Below are 19,511 nucleotides of genomic sequence, written 5' to 3'. Positions count from 1 at the left end.
TTTATACCCTGCCCTCCCCAGCCAAGGCCGGGGTCAGAGCGTCTTACAAGCAATAATAAAAACAAGTTGAATGATTACAATTTAAAAACAAAATTAAAATACAACATTAAAATATTGAAACATTAAAATATTAAAATGTAGCCTCATCGCAGGAGAAGGAAAGGAAAAAAGAAAGAGAGGAAGGGAGGGAATCAAATTGGCTCCAAGCAATATCTCCTATATTTACAATATGAATCAATTCCTGGTCCTTTTTTGGGCTGGTATATTTTCAGCATGAACAACTTCACTTCAGAACAATGCTTTTGTAGCCAGCCTAACAATGATGAATAGAAAGAAAAAGTTTCCCTGGATTTTCTCTGTTTAGCAGTCGGTAATGATTTATTTGCTCTTCTCTTATAGGGCGTTCCTGGTGATCCTGGAGTTACAGGCCCTTTGGGTCCAAGGGTAAGCTGTGCTTTTGCTTTTGTTCTGAAACTGTTAACCATAGTTTCTTGGTTCAGCCGAAAAGGTAAACCAGTGCTTTTTTTTCTAGAAAAAGAGGTGCCGGAACTCACCATGAACTCCCCACTTGTTCTCTTATAATGGCAATGGCGTCCACCTGAGTGGTGCTGGAACTGAGCTTTTTCCAGCTGAAAAAAAATAGCCCTGAGGGAAACTATAGTTAATGGAATACTTCTTAGTTTGTTTGTTTGGTCACTCACATGAAGGTCAAAGCGAAATATGATTATCTGAATATGACTCTTGTATTTTCAGTTTGTTCATATGTCTATATGTTTACACTGCTAGTTACATTTCTATACCGTTTTTCCTCCATGGAGCTTTTAGCAGCACACATTGAGGCTGCACTCCCAAGCTAATCTCCCATTCAGGTACCGGCTAGACCTAGATCTTCTTAGCTTTAGAGATGAAAGTGCATCAGGTGGCAGCAAACCACTCTCTGTGACCCAGTGTTGGTGTCACAGTTTCAACTAGTAATGACACTTCAGCAACTCGTGGCAGTTGTGAGGAACTCTTTGACTTACCATCCGTGTGGCATATGAGGCCTTTGCATAAAATGTGCAGTGTCGGCTGAAACATTTCTTCTCTGTAATAAAGATATAGTACTAAACCACGTTTCCCTTATCGATTGCCTTTTCACAGGTGAGGGAACTTGCACCTGTTTCTTGCGCAAGGGAGTGAGTGGAGAAGGGAAAATGCAGGCCTAGCATAATATGCTGTACAAAATGTCACCAATGTCAATGATGGATTATTCTTTAAGCTCTGTTTTTGTTCAGCTCATATCCAGTGTCTGCAGAATTCACTATCTCCTTGTCCTGTAATAATTATGACCATACAGCCAGCAAACCCACAGTGGATAGATAATTGCTTAATATGTCTATTTCCAGGGTGAACGTGGCAATCCAGGTGAGAGAGGAAATCCGGGAGCCTCTGGTCTTCAGGGGGAAAAGGGAATGGCTGGAGGTCAAGGTCCTGATGGTCCAAAGGTAATTTTGTGTGTGTGCGTCCTATTCAAAACTGACAAGGCCAAACCAGCATGGACAAAACAATTTTCTTACGTTCTGGAAAAATCCAGCAAGATGCTGGTCAAATGATGATCCTATCAAATTTTAGTATTTAAAGATACAAATTTCCTTTGTGTTTAGTTGTGTTTATTGTGGTGTAATGTGTTTTCCTTTGTTATGTGGTTTGTTATGTCTTTTTTGTGATAAATGTGGGAAATCAATTTTAAAAAATGGGGGGAAAAGAAAAAAGAAAGAAATGGAGGAAAATGGGGAAAAAAGAAAGAAAAATGAAAGCCACTCCCGTAAGTTTCCACAGATATGAGAAGACCTCTTAATTTCCATTTTGCGACGGAAAAAAGACCCAATTTCCTTTATTCACTGTAGGGGAATCCCGGCCCCACTGGAACTCCTGGGGATCAAGGGCCACCAGGTCTTCAGGGTATGCCAGGAGAAAGAGGTATTGCTGGAACTCCTGGTCCCAAAGGCGATAGGGTAAGCCTCCCTCCCCCATTATTTCTCCTTCAAGTACTGGTTTTCTGTCCACGATTCTGTATCATGCATTGCAAATAACTTGAACTTTCATTATGCTTTTTTCAGGGCAGTATAGGAGAAAAAGGCAGCGAAGGTACAGCTGGCAACGATGGCGCAAGGGTGAGTCAGTTATTGGTTTCTCTTCTTATCTCCCCCACCCACACCCTGGTGACATAATAATGTGCTCTAAAATCCTCTTTGGATGCTCATACAATTGGGAATTCCTGGTGACGATAAATCAACAACTATGCACGCTAAACTGTAGCAATGCAGTTTTGATATCAGGAGTTAAGAAACTGGAGTTGATTTTGAGGGGGTGGGGGTGGGCTGAGACACATAGCTCCTTTTATCTCTGTGCTCTTCATACTGCAGTCATTTTATTCCAGAAGTGTCACACACACCATTTGAAAGTGCCCAACATAGTAGCTCCAGAATCGATTCTACTATAGGGTTCAAACCTTGGAGGTTTTTAAACAGAGGCTGGGTGGCCACCTGGCATGTATAACCTAGTTGAGATTCCTTTATTGTGGGGGCTTGAGCTCGGATGACCCCTGAGGTCCTTTCCCCAAGTTTGGGAAACCCTGCTTTAAATGCAGGACTCTGAAAATTCACTCCTTTGACGGGATATTTACTATTATTATTTATTATTCCATAGGGTCTCCCAGGTCCATTAGGCCCAGTTGGCCCTGCAGGTCCCGCTGGTGAAAAGGTAAAAGCATTTTGGTAAACACGTCAGTGTCTTTTATGGTATTCTATTACTTTTTATCTATTGCAGACTATGCGCAATAATATATTGTGTACTTTTTCCCCCCTTAAAGGGTGAACCTGGTCCTCGAGGTTTAGTCGGTCCTGCAGGCTCTCGTGGAAATCCTGTAAGTGAACAACTGCATTTACATTCCTTTGTTTTCTTATGCTTTTGTTTTTCCTTGCAAGGGTCTAGTTCCTTCTCCTCCTGCTGCTCCCGCCTGCTTACTTAGTTAGTCTCTAGCTGCTTCTTTCACCCCAGGATTCCCTGCCTCCACACTTAATTAGTTTCTTCTATTTAACTTGACCAAGCTTTCTCAACATGTTACGTTTCACTTCCCCTTATACTGCATCTCTGTTAGTCTTGTGATTCTATGCATCCATAATTTTGAGTTCCCTCGATTTCTCCCTACAAATAATCCCTCCAAAATGATTTGTTAGCTAAATAATTATATGTACATGAATATGCGCGTGCTATTTTAGTCCTTTGGTAAAACTTAAAAGAGCTTTGTCGTAAAATAAGTAATTACTTTGGGCGTTGAAAAGCCATCCCTACTTATAGCATATGGGAATGATGGACATTATGACAATTACCAAGGTGCTTCCCTGAGTACAGGGAATAAATATAGGCTTGCACATCGCTTTCTGGGCTTCTTTCCTAAATTAACTATAACTGTACTATTAGCTTCTTTTGCAAAACAAATGGTGTAACAAGTGTAGCTGTAGCATAAAATCAACTTATTTTTCAACAGAAAATTCCTTAGAATCATTCCTGTCCCGCTCATGTTATTTTATTATAGAGGCCTGCATTTTATATCTTTAGAAGCAAGTTTTGAATATCCCTTTAAAACCATTTTCTCTCTCTAAATTTCATTCTCAGGGTTCCCGTGGTGAAAATGGCCCAACTGGTCCGGTTGGTTTTGCTGGTCCCCAGGTATGCGAATCTTCTAATAAGTTTCTTTTAATCACCACCTGTTATGACATCCATGTTATCTTCTGCACAGTAAGATGCTAGACTATTCTGAAAGATTCTTAAAACATGGGTCATTTGCTAGCATTTGTAAAATAGCCCTTAGAACAGTAGTAAATGCAAGTCATTAAAACATTTTGCTGATAACAGGTTGAAACACTTTGATGCTATGGCCTTACGCGTTTACCACTCAGATGTACCCAACTGAATTTCCTTTATTTGTGCTCTACCTAATTATCAGTATAGGGGTGTGTCATAGCTGAGAGATAGAGCATGTGCATTTTCATGCAGGACATCCTGGGAAATCTCCAAGATTTCCAGGTAGGACTGGGAAAAGTTTGTGCCTGAAATCCTGGAGGTTGTCAGGGGCTGGTCTGAGAAGGAATGGTGGGAACCACTGCCCCCCTCTTCCTGCACCTTCCTGAGAAGAGGAGGACTGTATAGATTTAGAACAGTGGTTTGCAGAAGGTCATAGTTCAGAGGCTGCAGAGAGGAGAAGCTGGGAAATATTGGGGGAGCAGCAGGAAGAAGAAGCACCAGGGGAGAGACAGCTAGCAGACTCAGTGTCCCTTGAAAGCATTTCTGAACCCCCCTCTCCCAGAACCAGGCGTGCCTTGAGGGTAGTAGAACAGAAAGCTCAGAGGCAGAAAGCAAAGATCAGCCGGCTCAGGGGTGACACAGAATAGGAGGGACTGAAGGAGTGGGACTTTACTTGGAGCAATGCCATTATCTAAGAGAGACTGCATTCCTTTGTCTCTCTCTATGAATATTGAATAAACTACTTGGTAAGAACTCTTCTGGTTTTTCTGCTTCTTGGCATCCCACCGTTTGAGAGATAGGATTCCCTCAAGCCTTGACAGCCACTGCCATTCAGTGTAGACCTCATTGGACCAATTTTCTGGCTCAGTGCAGTCGACTCCTGGAACAGTTCAAAAACCAAGCTGCGGAAGCCGTGCTGGACATTCGGCTTCTGAAAATCATTCAAAAACTGGAACAATCACTTCCAGTTTTCGATCGTTCGGGAGCCGAAATGTATGAGTTCATAGGTGTTTAGCTTCCGAGGTTCCACTGTATAAGGCAACTTCTTTGGTGGAGAATAGAATCTAGAATTCTTTGGTGGAGAATAGAATCTAAATTATGTAATCGATTCCAGACTACATGCAGCCTTAGCGTTTCACTATTATTTACATTGTAGATGCAAGGAGTTTTGTTTTTGATTTTAAAGGGGGGGCATCTGGGGGTTGTTTGTTGTGTATATTTTTAGAAAGTGAAAAATAAAGCAGTTTAAAAATAAGCAACTTCGTATGTCCAATGTCATGCAAATGCATTAAATAAATGAATAAACTTTGCTATCCATTGGTGTTTAGAATGTAAAGCTGGGAACCTTTCAAAGGTCTCTAAGGTGGTGTTTCCTTCTGTGTGTCTGTGTTTACAGGGGCCTGATGGTCAGCCAGGTGTGAAAGGTGAACCTGGGGAGCCTGGGCAGAAAGGAGACGCTGGATCTCCAGGACCCCAAGGTCTTGCAGGGTCTCATGGACCACCAGTAAGTAAAAGCAGCACTGGAAAAGGTGATGCAGGGTTTCTGTCTATTGCAGCAACTGAATATCTCCTTTGTTTTCTCATTTCCATTCAGGGTCCTTCTGGGGTTCCTGGACTAAAAGGTGGCCGCGGTACTAAAGGACCCCCAGTAAGTAGATTTGCTTTCTATTAATTTAATTTAATAATTTAATTTAATAATTTTTTTTGGGAATGTCTAGGCCTTACTTGATATTGATTTGTGTTTTGCTTATGATAATTAAATTAAATGCAAGATATATGGATGTTTGTTTTATAGATACGGTGCATTTTTTCTTGTCTCATGTCTCGTCCGTATCTGTTTATTTCTAGGGTGCTACAGGATTCCCTGGATCTGCTGGAAGAGTAGGGCCCCCGGGACCTACCGTAAGTTGAAACATTTTTGGGGAGATTGTTTTTTTTAATTAAAAAAATTCCAAGTATAAATATACATTCTAAATTAATGCAAAATTATTAATACAAATCTAGCATCATTTGCTTTCAATAGGTTGATTCTGAGTTTGACTAGCATTGAACAACACCCTACCATTTTTGTTTAGTCAAGTGGGTTGAGTGCTAAATTTAGACTGGGTAACCTATGCTCTTCCTTCCTTTCACACAGTGGCGTAGCGTGGGTTGTCAGCACCCGGGGCAAGGCAAGTAATTTGCGCCCCCTAACCCGTGGATTTGCACCCCCTAACCTGTGGATTTGCGCCCCCTAACCCTAACCCCCAGATGTTGCGCCCGGTGCGGCCGGCCCCACCTGCACCCCCCACGCTACGCCACTGCTTTCACAGCTTAAGACTTTCTCACACACGGGGTTGTTGTGAGGATAAAGGGCTGTGAAATGAAGACATGCCTTGTATGCTTCTCTGAGTTTCTTGAAGGCAAGAGCATAATGTTATAAACTGGTTGTAACTAGGGCACATGATCTACTTTTAACACCCTACTGGAGTAAGGTTTTGTTCATGCAAGAAACCATCTCAAATTAATTTGGACCGCTTCGCCAATGTCTAGGTTTGGGGTTATCTGCCTCTCATGGGTGTGGAGGAGAAATTGAAAGTAACATGCTATCGCACCCTTAAGTGAATTCTAAGTCAGAAGCAATATGTGTCGGGAGCATATGCGGTATTTCCTCACCCAGTTTGTGGAAATAAATAAAAGGGACAGCTCAGTATCGAGGCTGTTAGGTAGAATTTGAAAATAATCACACATTTTTTTAAAAACGAAAAAAAAAGCTAGTTAGTGCCTGGAAAGGAGACCGCGTGGAAAACATCTAGCTCCCTGCCTTTGCGTTCAGTTCTAACCCAAACTTTCATTTCTAGGGAGCGCCTGGCCCAGCTGGGCCTCTTGGGGAACCAGGCAAAGAAGGTCCTCCCGGTCTCCGTGGAGATCCTGGCTCTCATGGTCGAGTAGGAGATCGAGGTCCTGCAGGTCCACCTGGAAGTCCTGGAGACAAAGGAGACTCGGGAGAAGACGGACAACCTGTAATTTGGAGCGGTGCTTGGGGAGGGTTTTCTATTTGCAATAGATATAACAAAGCTTTCCTTTCCAAAATGTGTTTTGTTTTTGTTTGAAAGATCCAGTCATTTGGCTTCCTTGAACAGGATTAACAGCAAGAAACATTTTATAACCAAACAAAAATCTCATCCCCAGGAGGCACAAAGATACGTCAGTTTCTGCCTTTCTGTGCCATGGCTGCCATTCTTCTCTCATGACCTCACTTATGGTCCTTTTCCCTCAGCAGTCCTAATTCCCTTTCCACCCATCTTGCACATCTTGCAGCTTCCCCCATTTTTCTTTCCCATCTTGGCCAACATATATTTCCTCCCAAGCCTTGCCCGCAGCACATGGGCACTCCTACTTTGAGCCCCAGTGGTATAGTCCCATGGCCTTTACCCAAACGGCCCAGGTCTGTTTGGGAATGAGCTTAAAGGGAAGTACAAAAGACATCCATCATTGAAATGCTGTTTATTCCATTCCATTTTTACAGTATACATTACAGTAGATGCTCGGGTTGCGAATGTGATCTGTGCAGGAGGCACGTTCGCAACCCGCAGCACCGCATCTGCACATGCGTGGGTTGTGATTCGGCGCTTCTGCGCATGTGCAAAGCATGATTTAGCGCTTCTGCGCATGCGCGAGTGCCAAAAGTAACCTGTTCCGGTACTTCTGGGTTTCAGCGTCTCTGTAACCCGAAAATGCGCAACCTGAAGCATCTGTAACCCGAGGTATGACTGTACCTTCAAACCATTTCTCACAAGTCACACGTGACAATGGGATCGAAAACTTCCATGTCTGTTCTTTTCTTATTTAAAACTGGGGCCTTCTAGTGGCATTATGGTGTTTCATTTTTGCATCTTGTTCTGACATCTTTCCCAGTTGCTACTCTTTATAGTACGGGTAGTACTTTTCCCCTTTATCCCTAAAACAAACTAAAGCTTGTACACTTGGGCTAAATATGCATCTTAGAGTCTGCAATGCAATCCTCCTGTCTTGTCACTTCTACCTCCTAGGGTCCTGATGGTCCTCCAGGCCCTGCTGGAACTACTGGCCAGAGAGGCATTGTGGGTATGCCAGGTCAACGCGGAGAAAGGGGTATGCCTGGGCTACCTGGTCCTGCTGTGAGTATCAGCAAAATGTGATCCTAGTCTCTTCTCCATAGGCTGTAAGATTTGGGTTGTGCTAGTTTCCCCCCACACTGTTTTGTCGCTTAGTAGAACAACACAAAAATTTGAAGGCCACATGTGATAGTTATTCTTAATGCTGCACCGATACTCATTCAGATTTACTCCCAATGTGAAAAGAGTTGCATGTTTCACAAAATGCGTCTTCAGTGACCTTAACCATAGGCATGATATTTGTTTTCATTCTAGGGCACTCCAGGAAAACAAGGCCCAACAGGACCACCAGGTGACAAAGGACCTTCTGGGCCACTAGGTCCTCCAGGTGCTCATGGCCCAGTGGGTGAAGCAGGTCCAGAAGTAAGTGGCTTTTTCTAGGCTACAGTAATATATTAGAAATATATGTATAGTGCTTATTTTTCAGCCAGAGCGCCCTGGAGCAGGGGCATAGGAAGAGGGTGGGTGGGGGCGATGGGAGCAGACCACCCTGGGTGCCCTCACGGAGGGGGGTGACATTTGGGGCACTGGCCGCCTGCGGCTCCCAAGCCTACCCTGAACCATACCCCTGCGCCACTTTGCCACCGACACCTCCCCTTTCCCCTTCATTTTGCCCGCTTGGGGGAGGCTTGGGAGTTGTGGGCGGCATGCCAATTGTCCGCCATGGGCGGCTCGCTCCACCCCCAGCTGCAGGGCTCACATACCACTCCAGGCACCTCAGTGGCTATCCCACACCTGGGAGAGCGCCCTCCGTGCCACGCCCCCCTCGGGAGTGTGCCCGCCCTGGGCAGCGGGGGCATATGCTCCGCCGCTGCCCTGGAACACAGTTCCAGCACCTCTCAGGCAGGCGCCATTATGGGCCGCCGCTCCCCTCACCCGCTTCTTGCCTTTATGTACTTCTGAGAAGCCCAAAACAAACATTTCAATTTTAAATGGAAGCTGGCCAACATGTGCAAACACCTTTTTTCAGATCTATGACTCCACCTTGCTCCTAGCTGCGATTGGTCAAGCTATGGCACGGGGCCAATTCTCATTTCCTTTTCTTCAATTTGTCTCCCATCTAGCAGTGGCGGGATTTAAGCTTTCCAGCCAGGCACATCCACATTTGCATGAGGGCCCTTCTGAGCTGCCCTAGCCATCCACATGAATCTAAGAGAAAAAGGGAGGTGGGGGCACATTTATTTAACCTACACCAGAACCACGGGCAACCCCCCCCACCAGCTAGGGTGTCGGCTTGTTGTAGTTTTTAGCACCTCTATTGTTACGCTGGCATCTGTTCAAGGCTGCCCCAAGTCACCCAGCAAATTTAGAACTTCATGGTGAGTTCTGGTACCTATTTTTCTTGGGGGGGGGCCCACTGTAAATGTATGACATAGTAATTTCATTGATTAAACGTCCCAATTCACAGAAGCTTATGTTTATAATTTAATTAGCTGAAAGCCCCTCAGGCCAAGTGGTGCATAATTTGAAACAACAGTAATATCTAAAAATATCAAGGTAAAAGCAGAGCAGCAGAACAACCATCTGGGGCAAGATGGTTGTAAAAATACAATCGCTTAAAGGCCTGCACAAATTGCCTGGTGATGGAAAACACTTGGGCTTGGTGGCAGACTTGCCTCCCTGGAAAGACGGCTCCAAGGTTGAGGGGACACAATCTTTCAGAGATCTTCAACTACCTAAATTTTGAGAGTAGGGGAACTTAGGAATACCCAGCCATTTAGTGCCTTAGTTATGCTTGGCAGCTTGATTTGGATTCAGTAATGGACAGAGAGTTTGCGTAGTTGTTTTAACATGATCGAAATGCCTTGTCTCAGTATTATGATCTGGTTGCTGCGTCATTTTTGAGGTCATGACAGTAGCTGGGAAGTGTTTTGAGGGAAGTTTTGAGGGAAGTGAATTATAGTCAATTTTTCTCCTTGGTACAGTGGTGCCCTGCAAGACGAATGCCTCGCAAGACAGAAAACCCGCTAGACGAAAGGGTTTTCCATTTTTGAGCTGCTTCGCAAGACAAATTTCCCTATGGGCTTGCTTCGCAAGATGAAAACGTCTTGCGAGTGTTCTGATTTTTTTCGCTCCCCCCTTTTTCTTAGCCGCTAATCCGCTAAACCGCTAATAGCGCTAAACCGCTAATAGCGCTAAACCGCTAATAGCGCTAAACCACTAATAGCGCTAATCCGCTAATCCGCTAATAGGGTTGCTTCGCAAGACGAAAAAACGCTAGGCGAAGAGACTCGCGGAACGGATTATTTTCGTCTTGCGAGGCACCACTGTAATATATTCTGAAAGTGCAAGTACTCGCAGCTGAGTTTGTATGTGTCTGCCTGCAAATTTTGTACTTCAGTCAGGGCCGTCTTGAGGGACGCGGGTGGTGCTGTGGGCTAAAGCCTCAACGCCTAGGGCTTGCCGATCGAAAGGTCGGCGGTTCGAATCCCCGCGGCGGGGTGCGCTCCTGCTGTTCGGTCCCAGCGCCTGCCCACCTAGCAGTTCGAAAGCACCCCCGGGTGCAAGTAGATAAATAGGTACCGCTTACCAGCGGGAAGGTAAACGGCGTTCCGTGTGCGGCTCTGGCTCGCCAGAGCAGCGATGTCACGCTGGCCACGTGACCCGGAAGTGTCCCCGGACAGCGCTGGCCCCCGGCCAATAAATGTGAGATGGGCGCACAAACCCCACAGTCTGTCAAGACTGGCCCGTTCGGGCAGGGGTACCTTTACCTTTACCTTTACAGGGCCGTCTTACCCATAGGCGCTAGGGGTGCGGGGCCCCCGGGCGCCAGGCTCTCAGGGGCGCCAGTCCGAGAGTCTGGGGCCTGGGAGTTGAGTCTGGGGAAGAGCCTGCCTGTCGGTTGGAGTGCCACAGTGGGCTCTTCTGCTGCAGGCGGCTCTGTGCCACGAGTTCGGGAGCAACCAAGTCAGCAAGACACCGAGACAGCCGACCGGCTCCACCCTCCTGTATGCCTGGGACTGGGCAACCTGGAGGGGGGGGGATCTTTGCACCTCGGCACCGCATATGCTTAAGACAGCCCTGACTTCAGTTGCAGTTTCCAAACTGTGTTCAAGGGAAGTCCCATGCACACTGCACTGTTTAAGACATAATCAGTGCCACTGCTAACACCTGACTTTATTTTTTGATGTAGGGGCCTGCTGGCAATGATGGTACCCCAGGACGAGATGGAGCTGTTGGAGAAAGGGTAAGAATAGTGCACAATATTATATGGAGCTGTGCAGTAAATTTTGGCGTCTTCTATGTCTTTGGGTTAAATCACAATCTGAACTCTGAATTGCTGCAAGAAAAGCCAGTTTCAAAGCTTAAGAGCTTCAAATAAGAAAGCCAAGAAAACAAACTTAACCACAGGGACATAAGTGTTTTTTGTGTGGAATCGTCCCTCGAGTACAGCAGGGCAATACATTCAATCTTGTGAGGGTAAAAGTGTGTCTATGTCAGGCGTAGGCAAACTCGGCCCTCCAGATGTTTTGAGACTACAATTCCCATCATCCCTGACCACTGGTCCTGTTAGCTAGGGATGAGGGGAGTTGTAGTCCCAAAACATCTGGAGGGCCGAGTTTGCCTATGCCTGGTCTATGTTTTAGAATTGCTGGGTTATACAGATAGGGTGCCGGAGAGTCGAGATGGGAAGGTGGACAATATTCATACCTTGGGCAAAATTTCCTTATTGTGCTCAAGTTGTTCTGATGCTCGATATCATTTAGGCGCTGACAAATTAGACTGTTTGCTTTGCTAGAACACAAAGCGAGTAGCTGTTGTGGCTATTGAACGGGCACATTCCTCACTGGGCTGTTTGAGGAGTCCTTCTCCCCTGCTTAGAATTCTTCCCTAAAATTATTTTGGTCTTCCTGCTAATACCTCTGCCCTGTGTGCATAAGGTGCTGCTTCTAGCTATGTAAGGATTGGCACTCAGAGAATGAATTTGTGACATATAGACGAGTGAATATTTGTAATTCTTCTTGCAGGGTGACCGTGGCGAACCTGGACCTGCAGGCGTTCCTGGTTCTGTCGGTTCTCCAGGCACTCCAGGGCCAGTTGGGTCTCCAGGGGATGCAGGACTAAGGGGTGAACCAGTAAGTATGGACATTTCCTTTTGCCTTCGTATGTAGTTTCTCCACCCTTGGTCCCCACCCTGTGTTCAGTTCTCACCTGTGGCTGTCAGTGTGGGACAGCGGCCACACCACGGGAAACAGCTTTCACTGGTTGCTAAACCAGGTGAGGGTAGTCAATGGTGAGTTAGGGACTTTCGCTGCATGTGAAGACAGGCTCCAGTGGACTGAGACCAGTAGTGGGTCCAATGGCCATGGAGGTGGTTTCTGTATGTGCTGTAGAGGGAAGTGAGGGGCAGATGGGGCCCGTCAACATGGGAAGGTAGCTCATTTAGGAGAAGGAGAACTCTGATCCTAAACTTCTGCTGCCTTGTGACTGTACTCATTTGGGAGAAAGGCTTTAGGACAGGCATGGCCAAACTTGGCCCTCCAGCTGTTTGGGGACTACAGTTCCCATTATCCCTTACCTTTCCTGTCCCTACCTGGCCACAGTGATCCATGCGACGGTCACCTCCAGGCTTGACTATTGTAATTCGCTCTATGCAGGGCTGTCCTTGAAGCTGTCCCAGAAGCTCCAGCGGGTGCAGAATGCTGCAGCGAGGCTCCTCACGGGGTCCCTGCCATGGGAGCATATTCACCCAGTGCTTTTCCAGCTGCATTGGCTCCCAGTGGAGTACAGGGCCAGGTTCAAGGTGCTGGTTTTGACCTTTAAAGCCCTTCATGGCCTAGGACCCTCATACCTAGGGGACCGCCTCTCCCAGTATGCCCCACGGAGGACCTTAAGGTCCATAAATAGCAACACCCTAGAGGTCCCGGACCCTAAGGAAGTTAGATTAGCCTCAACCGGAGCCAGGACTTTCTCAACACTGGCCTGGTGAAACGCTCTGTCTCATGAGACCAGGGCCCTGCAGGATCTGATTTCTTTCCGCAGGGCCTGTAAGACAGAGTTGTTCCGCCTGGCCTTTGGCTTGGAGTCAATTTGATTCCCTCCCCCTCTTTCTTTTTCCTTTCTCCTCCTGTGATGAGGCTGCATTTTACTGTTTCAATATTTTAATGTTGTATTTTAATCTTGTTTTTAAGTTGTATTCATTCAACTTGTTTTTATTATCGCTTGTTAGCCGCCCTGAGCCTCGCCTTGGCTGGGGAGGGCGGGGTATAAATAAAAATTATTATTATTATTATTATTATTATTATTATTATTATCCCTGACCACTGGTCCTGTTAGCTAGGGATGATGGGAGTTGAAGTCCCAAAACAACTCTTCTTCTTCTTCTTCTTCTTCTTCTTCTTCTTCTTCTTCTTCTTCTCAGATAGTGCCTGCCGTTATGAAGTGTCATTGGTGACCATAGAGATACTATGTAAAAGAACTATAAAGATGGTAATGAAGTTGATAAAATAATGGCATTGATCATGAATAAACTAATGAAACCACTTTTCATTTCCCTGTAGGGCTCTCGAGGTCCGATGGGCCCTTCTGGTCGTGCTGGAAAACGAGGTTTGCCTGTATGTCCTACATGAGTACTTTTAACTGGCTATAAATGAGTTAAATTTAGGGCAGAAAAAATATCAGACCATTGCAGTTCTTTCTAGCTGTTTCCCAAAATTAGTGTCAGTTTCAAATCATCTATTAAAAAATAAATAAAGGGATAACATTGCATTTCGGTTCAACCAACTTAATGCAAGCAACCCGTTGCAATATTTCAAATTAATCTAAATCTACTTATGAACTGAATCTCCGTACAAGCAATTTGGGATCTGCCTTGAAAACAGCTCATGCCTTTACAGTCGTACCTTGGAAGTCAAACGGAATCCATTCTGGGAAGTCCGTTCGACTTCCAAAACTTTCAGAAACCAAAGCGCAGCTTCTGATTGGCTGCAGGAAGCTCCTGCAGCCAATCTGAAGCCACGGAAGCCGCGCCAGATGTTCGGTTTCCAGAAACCGTTCGAAAACTGGAACGCTCACTTCTGGGTTTCGATTGTTCGGGAGCCAAGGCATTTGAGATCCAAGGTACTGTAGATTAAAAGCGAGTTCAGTAAGTATACACAGGGTTTGTACTTGTATTTATTAGTTGAATATAAGCTTATGGAAGCTGAATCTTTCTTTTTAGTTGGTTCCACCATTTGACTAGTGCTAAGTGCAGTGTTAAGCCTCATGCATTACCCTTCAAGTTAAAATCCATGAATGATGCTTAACTTTGCCCCCCTTCCTACTTCTAGGGTCCACAAGGTCCTCGTGGTGACAAAGGGGATAACGGGGATCGAGGGGACAGGGGACAGAAGGGTCACCGAGGCTTCACTGGTCTTCAAGGTCTCCCTGGACCTCCTGTGAGTCTTTATCAATTTTTTTTTGCCTTAACTTTTATTCAAAGATTCCATTGTTGTCTATGATCTCTGATCTGGAACTTGCGTATGTTGTAAACAAAATCTGCCCTTTTCCCCTTATGGGGTATCCAAGAGCCCATATAGAGTCCTTACGCAGGTTCCCTATTGGTAGGAGAAAATAACAGAGGCCAACCAGAGAATATTGAGAAGCAAAGCAGCTAGTAAGCCTGATCTTTATTGATCTGTTGCAACAGGGTGCTCCCCTCACACGCAGGAAGGAGGAAGACCCAGAACAAAGGTGTGCCTGCCCTTATATAGACATTTTAAATTCCCTGCCCTGGTGCTCAAGACCACCCCTTCATACATCATACCTACATGACAGAAAAGGTGGTCTACAACAGAAATTTGAATGTTGTTTTTCCCCTGTCTGTTGGGTTATCTTATAATGCCTTATCTGATTGCCTTTCCTGGTAGTCTGTCACCCTTGGAAATGGTCATTACTAAATTCCTGTAACAATGGGAAGGCTCCCTGACCCCCTCCCTCCTTGCAGAGAAAACATTTGGTCAGTTTGGGAGTCAAAATGGTTTCAGGTCGGTCTTCCTCTGCTGATCTATGTACGTGCTTGGTTGGTACATTTATGAACATTTATTATATATATAAGACCTTAAAATTCTTATAACACATACCACTGTATATATGGAGCAACTGTGCATGATCTTCCTATTACTTTTGATAGAAGGGTTTTCCCCTTCCTCACCGCAGTTAATAGGGAGCCTTTTGTAGGCAGTGCACTCTGTTTGCTTTTCAGAATCCCCACACTCCAAAGGGTCCTATGTGTGTCTTGCAAATAAAATGTACTAACACATTTTTCTTTCTTATCTGCCTGCCCCCAAAATGCAAATCTTTTGCCATATCAAGAACTTGAAAGAGATGAGTACCAAGTCCCTTCTAGTTTACAATCACCCCATCAAAATCATCATCATCTTCTTCTTCTTCTTTGCCTGGAAAGCTCTTGCCACAGGAAGGTAGATGTGTGACTATTTGCAAGCTTGGGCATATAACACAATAGGCAACATTTTCCAGGCAATTTTGCTTTTGCATCCTCTTATGATGAACTGCGTTATTTATTTATTTGGGATTGTATCTGTTGAATAGTGGGTAGACATAGCAGATGACACAGCAATTTCTCCAAAGCAGCTCTTTATTTGTAAGCTAGAACACAACTGAACCGAAGGTTCATCCAGCCTGCTTATATAGAGCTCCAGTACAACATAACTGTAACAACTTTCTGTAACTATCCAATCACTGAACGTCACTTTCGATCCCTTATTTGCATATGTGGACCTGAACTATCTACAGTATCCCCCTGCTGGCCCAGGGCGAGAACTTCAGTACATAACAGTATCCAAACTCAGTCAAACAACGTGTAGACCCACTGAAATCTGTTCACATGACTAACTTAAACCCATTCTTTTCAGTGCGTTTACTCTGAGTATAACTTAGTTGGAGAAAACCCAATATTTCCTACTCACTCTTTTCCATAAGGTCCCAGGGCGGATTATAACAAAACAACCATTCACTTTTAAAAGCAAGTGAAAACGAAAGTCCCAAACCCAGGGCTCGTGTTTCCTTTGGGGATGAGGCACAGCAGAGACTGTGGTGATATTATATATGCTTTATTTACCTACATATACAACCTGAGCCTGTGATAGAGGGGTTCACAGCATTAACACCCCCAAAGGGTCTTTTCTCTCTCTCATAGCCGCAGGTTTCAAACAGAAATCAAATGTTGCTCTCAAATATTTTTCTGACTCTCTCTCCAGCTTGCTGCTTTCCTTCCCAGTCACATCATTGCACCCCCAGCTCTCTCAATCTGCTGAGGGAGGGGGCTCCGTCCATTTACTGTTTTAACCCCTTAATTTAATTCTCCTTTAAGGGAATCACCCAGGCTACCAGCTCACCAGGAGGCTAACCTGGCTATTCCAAGAATTAAGCCTTGATTAAATTCTAACACTTGCAGGGTCCAGGGATTAGAGGAGTCTGGCACACATCTTAACACCCAAACTCACAACGCTACCATAATGTTTATTTTAAATAATGCCTCACCCATATTATTTCCCTGCAGGGTCCTATCGGTGAACAAGGCAGTTCTGGGATTCCAGGTCCATTTGGCCCTAGAGTGAGTACACCAGATATGAAAAACCATATGGAAACAATTAGATTTTTCCCCCCTGTTGAAAGTTTGCTGTTGTGCAGATGGTGTTTTGTTGATTTCAAAGTAAATGAACTTTGCATGGGGATTACAATGTACTTTCGTTAAGCAAGGTTTCGTTAAGCAAATAGCTTGAGGCTATTTGTCCTATTCTTTTCCAAAGATAATCTTGGATTTGTCAAAAAAAAAAAAAGTTAGCTTGCAGAGGATCTCCATTTTCAATCCCAAATAACAAGGTTCTATCCCTGAAGGTTATGGAAATGCTTGGAATTTTTTGTGTACAAAGATGAATGGAATTCACGGAGCAAATGGTGTGTGCCCTGTGTGCTAATTTGCATATCTTTAATGACCCTTAGTTATGTTTCCCAGTTCACTCTTTGCAATATTTTCCCATTATGTCCTTGTATCACTGTTCCTTGCAAACACAATTCCATTTTTATTTTTATTTTTTGCATATGAACAAAGCACAGATAGTGGGACAGATTCTGCCCTCAGTTATTCATGCCCTACCTGCTTAGATGCCAGGTTAGATGTTATTTATTTACTTATAGCATTTGTAGGCTGCCCTATAACAAAAAATTCCCAGGGCAGCTTTCAACACGACTCTTTTAGCAAGAAAAATAACCATATAATATGATGCAACATGAAACTAAAGAAATAGAGAATAAAAAGTAGATGCAAGGCCAAATTAAACAGTGCCTTAGCTCTGTATCTGTGCCTTAAAATACAGAGGTGGAATCTACACATACTGTATATAAAAAAATTCTGAAAATGCTTTTTTGCATTGAATTTTCCATAAGGCTCGCTATTGCCATCTAGTGTCACATTGTATATTGCACTTAAAACACACTTGAAATGTTCTATTTGCAGCTGTATAGCTGAGTCCAGAGACTTTTTTAAAAATAGTTTTTATTAAAGATTTTCTTGGATTACAGAAATATGTGCAGTATCTCCATTTTTAGGTTATAGAGTCTTTTCTACAGATCAGTTACATTCGATGCGAGTCATTAATGTTAAGATTAATGTATAAGATTGGGGTACATAAGACGGAGGAAAAGCCAGAAGTATAACTCTTCAGCTGAAGTGGGTGATTAATGTGCAAATTCCTTCCCAATGCAGGGACCTCCAGGTCCTGTTGGGCCTTCAGGTAAAGAAGGAAATCCTGGACCGCATGGACCAGTTGGACCTCCTGGTGTGAGAGGAACTTTAGGAGAAGCAGGACCTGAGGTAAACAATGGGAAATTTAGGGAGGGTGGTGGCGCCTTGGGGCTGTATCAGTTTGTACAGCATTTACTACTGGTGCAAAAAATAAGATAGCTATTGGTAGCAATTTTACTACTGGGAATTTTGTTGCTTTGGAGGGCAAGCGACTCTCTACTTAATTTCCAAAGGAGGAGATTAGCGAAAAAAAGGATGCGCTGTGTTGAAATTAGATCGATTTTATGGGATATAGCTATTACAGTGGTACCTCGGGTTACATACGCTTCAGGTTACATATGCTTCAGGTTACAGACTCCGCTAACCCAGAAATAGTACCTTGCGTTTAGAACTTTGCTTCAGGATGAGAACAGAAATCGCGCGGCGGTGGCAGCGGGAGGCCCCATTAGCTAAAGTGGTGCTTCAGGTTAAGAACAGTTTCAGGTTAAGAACGGACCTCCGGAACGAATTAACCTGAAGCATATGTAACCTGAAGCGTATGTAACCCGAGGTACCACAGTAGTTATTAATGCTAAATTAACATGTGCCATTAGGGTAAGATGGGGAATATGCAGGAGAAATGATTCTAGGGGAATATGGAGGGTGTTTGTAGAATTTGTACTGTTAAAATGGAAAGGGGCCAAACTATCGCAAGAGGTGTTGAAATTTTGGGAGGTTGGATAGTTACAATGGAATGGTCTCAGTGGTGGGGTGCACATTTTTATTATTTATTTATTTATTCTTATTTATTTATGTCAAAAAAAGAAAAACGGAAATTAGATCAATTTCAACAGTGTTTAACAGCACTGTGTTGAAATTAGATTGATTAGCACCAGATGAAATTAGATTGATTTGTTACAAACTGCTTTGAGTGCTTATGGCAGAAAAGTGAGTTCATTAATTGACAGCACAATCTTCTACATGCCCGATCAACTCTTTGAGTTTAATGGGACTTATTCCCAGGTAAGTGTTCACTGCACATTGTATAGCAGTCTTTCCCGACCTGCTGTTTGGGGCTACAACTTCCATCGCCCCAGGCAGCATGGCCATGTTGCGTAGGATTAGATGGTCTTCAGACCATCATCCTGTGCCAAAGTATTTGTCCAGTTGTTGCTTAGCTGTAACTGTAGTATTTTCTTGCTGGGACAATGCAATCATCCCTCCTCCATTACTCGCAAATCCATTGCAGTTGGGCATGCCAGATCAACACACCCAGGTGTTGTTTAGCAACGTAGTATAATAATAATAATAATAATAATAATAATAATAATAATAATAATAATAATAATAATAATAATAATTTATTATTTATACCCCGCCCATCTGGCTGGGTTTTTCCAGCCACTCTGGGCGGCTTCCAACAAAACACTAAAATACAAAAACCTATTAAACATTAAAAGCTTCCCTAAAGAGGGCTGCCTTCAGATGTCTTCTAAAAGTCTGGTAGTTGTTGTTCTCTTTGACATCTGGTGGGAGGGCGTTCCACAGGGAGGGTGCCACTACCGAGAAGGCCCTCTGCCTGGTTCCCTGTAACTTGGCTTCTCAAGCGAGGGAACCGCCAGAAGGCCCTCAGCGCTGGACCTCAGCGTCCGGGCAGAACGATGGAGGTGGGGACGCTCCTTCAGGTATACTGGGCCAAGGCTGTTTAGGGCTTTAAAGGTCAGCACCAACACTTTGAATTGTGCTCAGAAACGTACTGGGAGCCAATGTAGGTCTTTCAAGACCGGTGTTATGTGGTCTCTGCGGCTAGAATGCTGTCCCTTCATAGCTTGTGCCCCAGGCATTTCACTGAGTCATCAGGAGTC

General features: G+C 44.4%; 1 protein-coding gene across 1 annotated transcript in view; it reads left to right on the top strand.

Moving 5' to 3' along the window:
• Positions 1 to 19,511, top strand: part of COL5A2 (collagen type V alpha 2 chain) — a 206,292-nt gene that overhangs the window by 175,876 nt on the left and 10,905 nt on the right. Inside the window, exons 32-50 of the mRNA XM_082223037.1 lie at positions 400 to 444; positions 1,386 to 1,484; positions 1,887 to 1,994; positions 2,100 to 2,153; positions 2,689 to 2,742; positions 2,852 to 2,905; positions 3,658 to 3,711; positions 5,183 to 5,290; positions 5,381 to 5,434; positions 5,635 to 5,688; positions 6,627 to 6,788; positions 7,818 to 7,925; positions 8,178 to 8,285; positions 11,056 to 11,109; positions 11,891 to 11,998; positions 13,424 to 13,477; positions 14,192 to 14,299; positions 16,423 to 16,476; positions 17,629 to 17,736. Of these exons, the coding sequence (XP_082079163.1) occupies positions 400 to 444; positions 1,386 to 1,484; positions 1,887 to 1,994; positions 2,100 to 2,153; positions 2,689 to 2,742; positions 2,852 to 2,905; positions 3,658 to 3,711; positions 5,183 to 5,290; positions 5,381 to 5,434; positions 5,635 to 5,688; positions 6,627 to 6,788; positions 7,818 to 7,925; positions 8,178 to 8,285; positions 11,056 to 11,109; positions 11,891 to 11,998; positions 13,424 to 13,477; positions 14,192 to 14,299; positions 16,423 to 16,476; positions 17,629 to 17,736 (1,548 nt within the window). The remainder of the gene's footprint in view (positions 1 to 399; positions 445 to 1,385; positions 1,485 to 1,886; positions 1,995 to 2,099; positions 2,154 to 2,688; positions 2,743 to 2,851; positions 2,906 to 3,657; positions 3,712 to 5,182; positions 5,291 to 5,380; positions 5,435 to 5,634; positions 5,689 to 6,626; positions 6,789 to 7,817; positions 7,926 to 8,177; positions 8,286 to 11,055; positions 11,110 to 11,890; positions 11,999 to 13,423; positions 13,478 to 14,191; positions 14,300 to 16,422; positions 16,477 to 17,628; positions 17,737 to 19,511) is intronic.

The sequence above is a fragment of the Podarcis vaucheri genome (assembly GCF_965113315.1).
Source record: "Podarcis vaucheri genome assembly, chromosome: 1".
NCBI classification, from domain to species: domain Eukaryota; kingdom Metazoa; phylum Chordata; class Lepidosauria; order Squamata; family Lacertidae; genus Podarcis; species Podarcis vaucheri.
The sequence above is the reverse complement of the archived record's forward strand: the minus strand, read 5'-3'. Positions and strand labels throughout refer to the sequence as shown.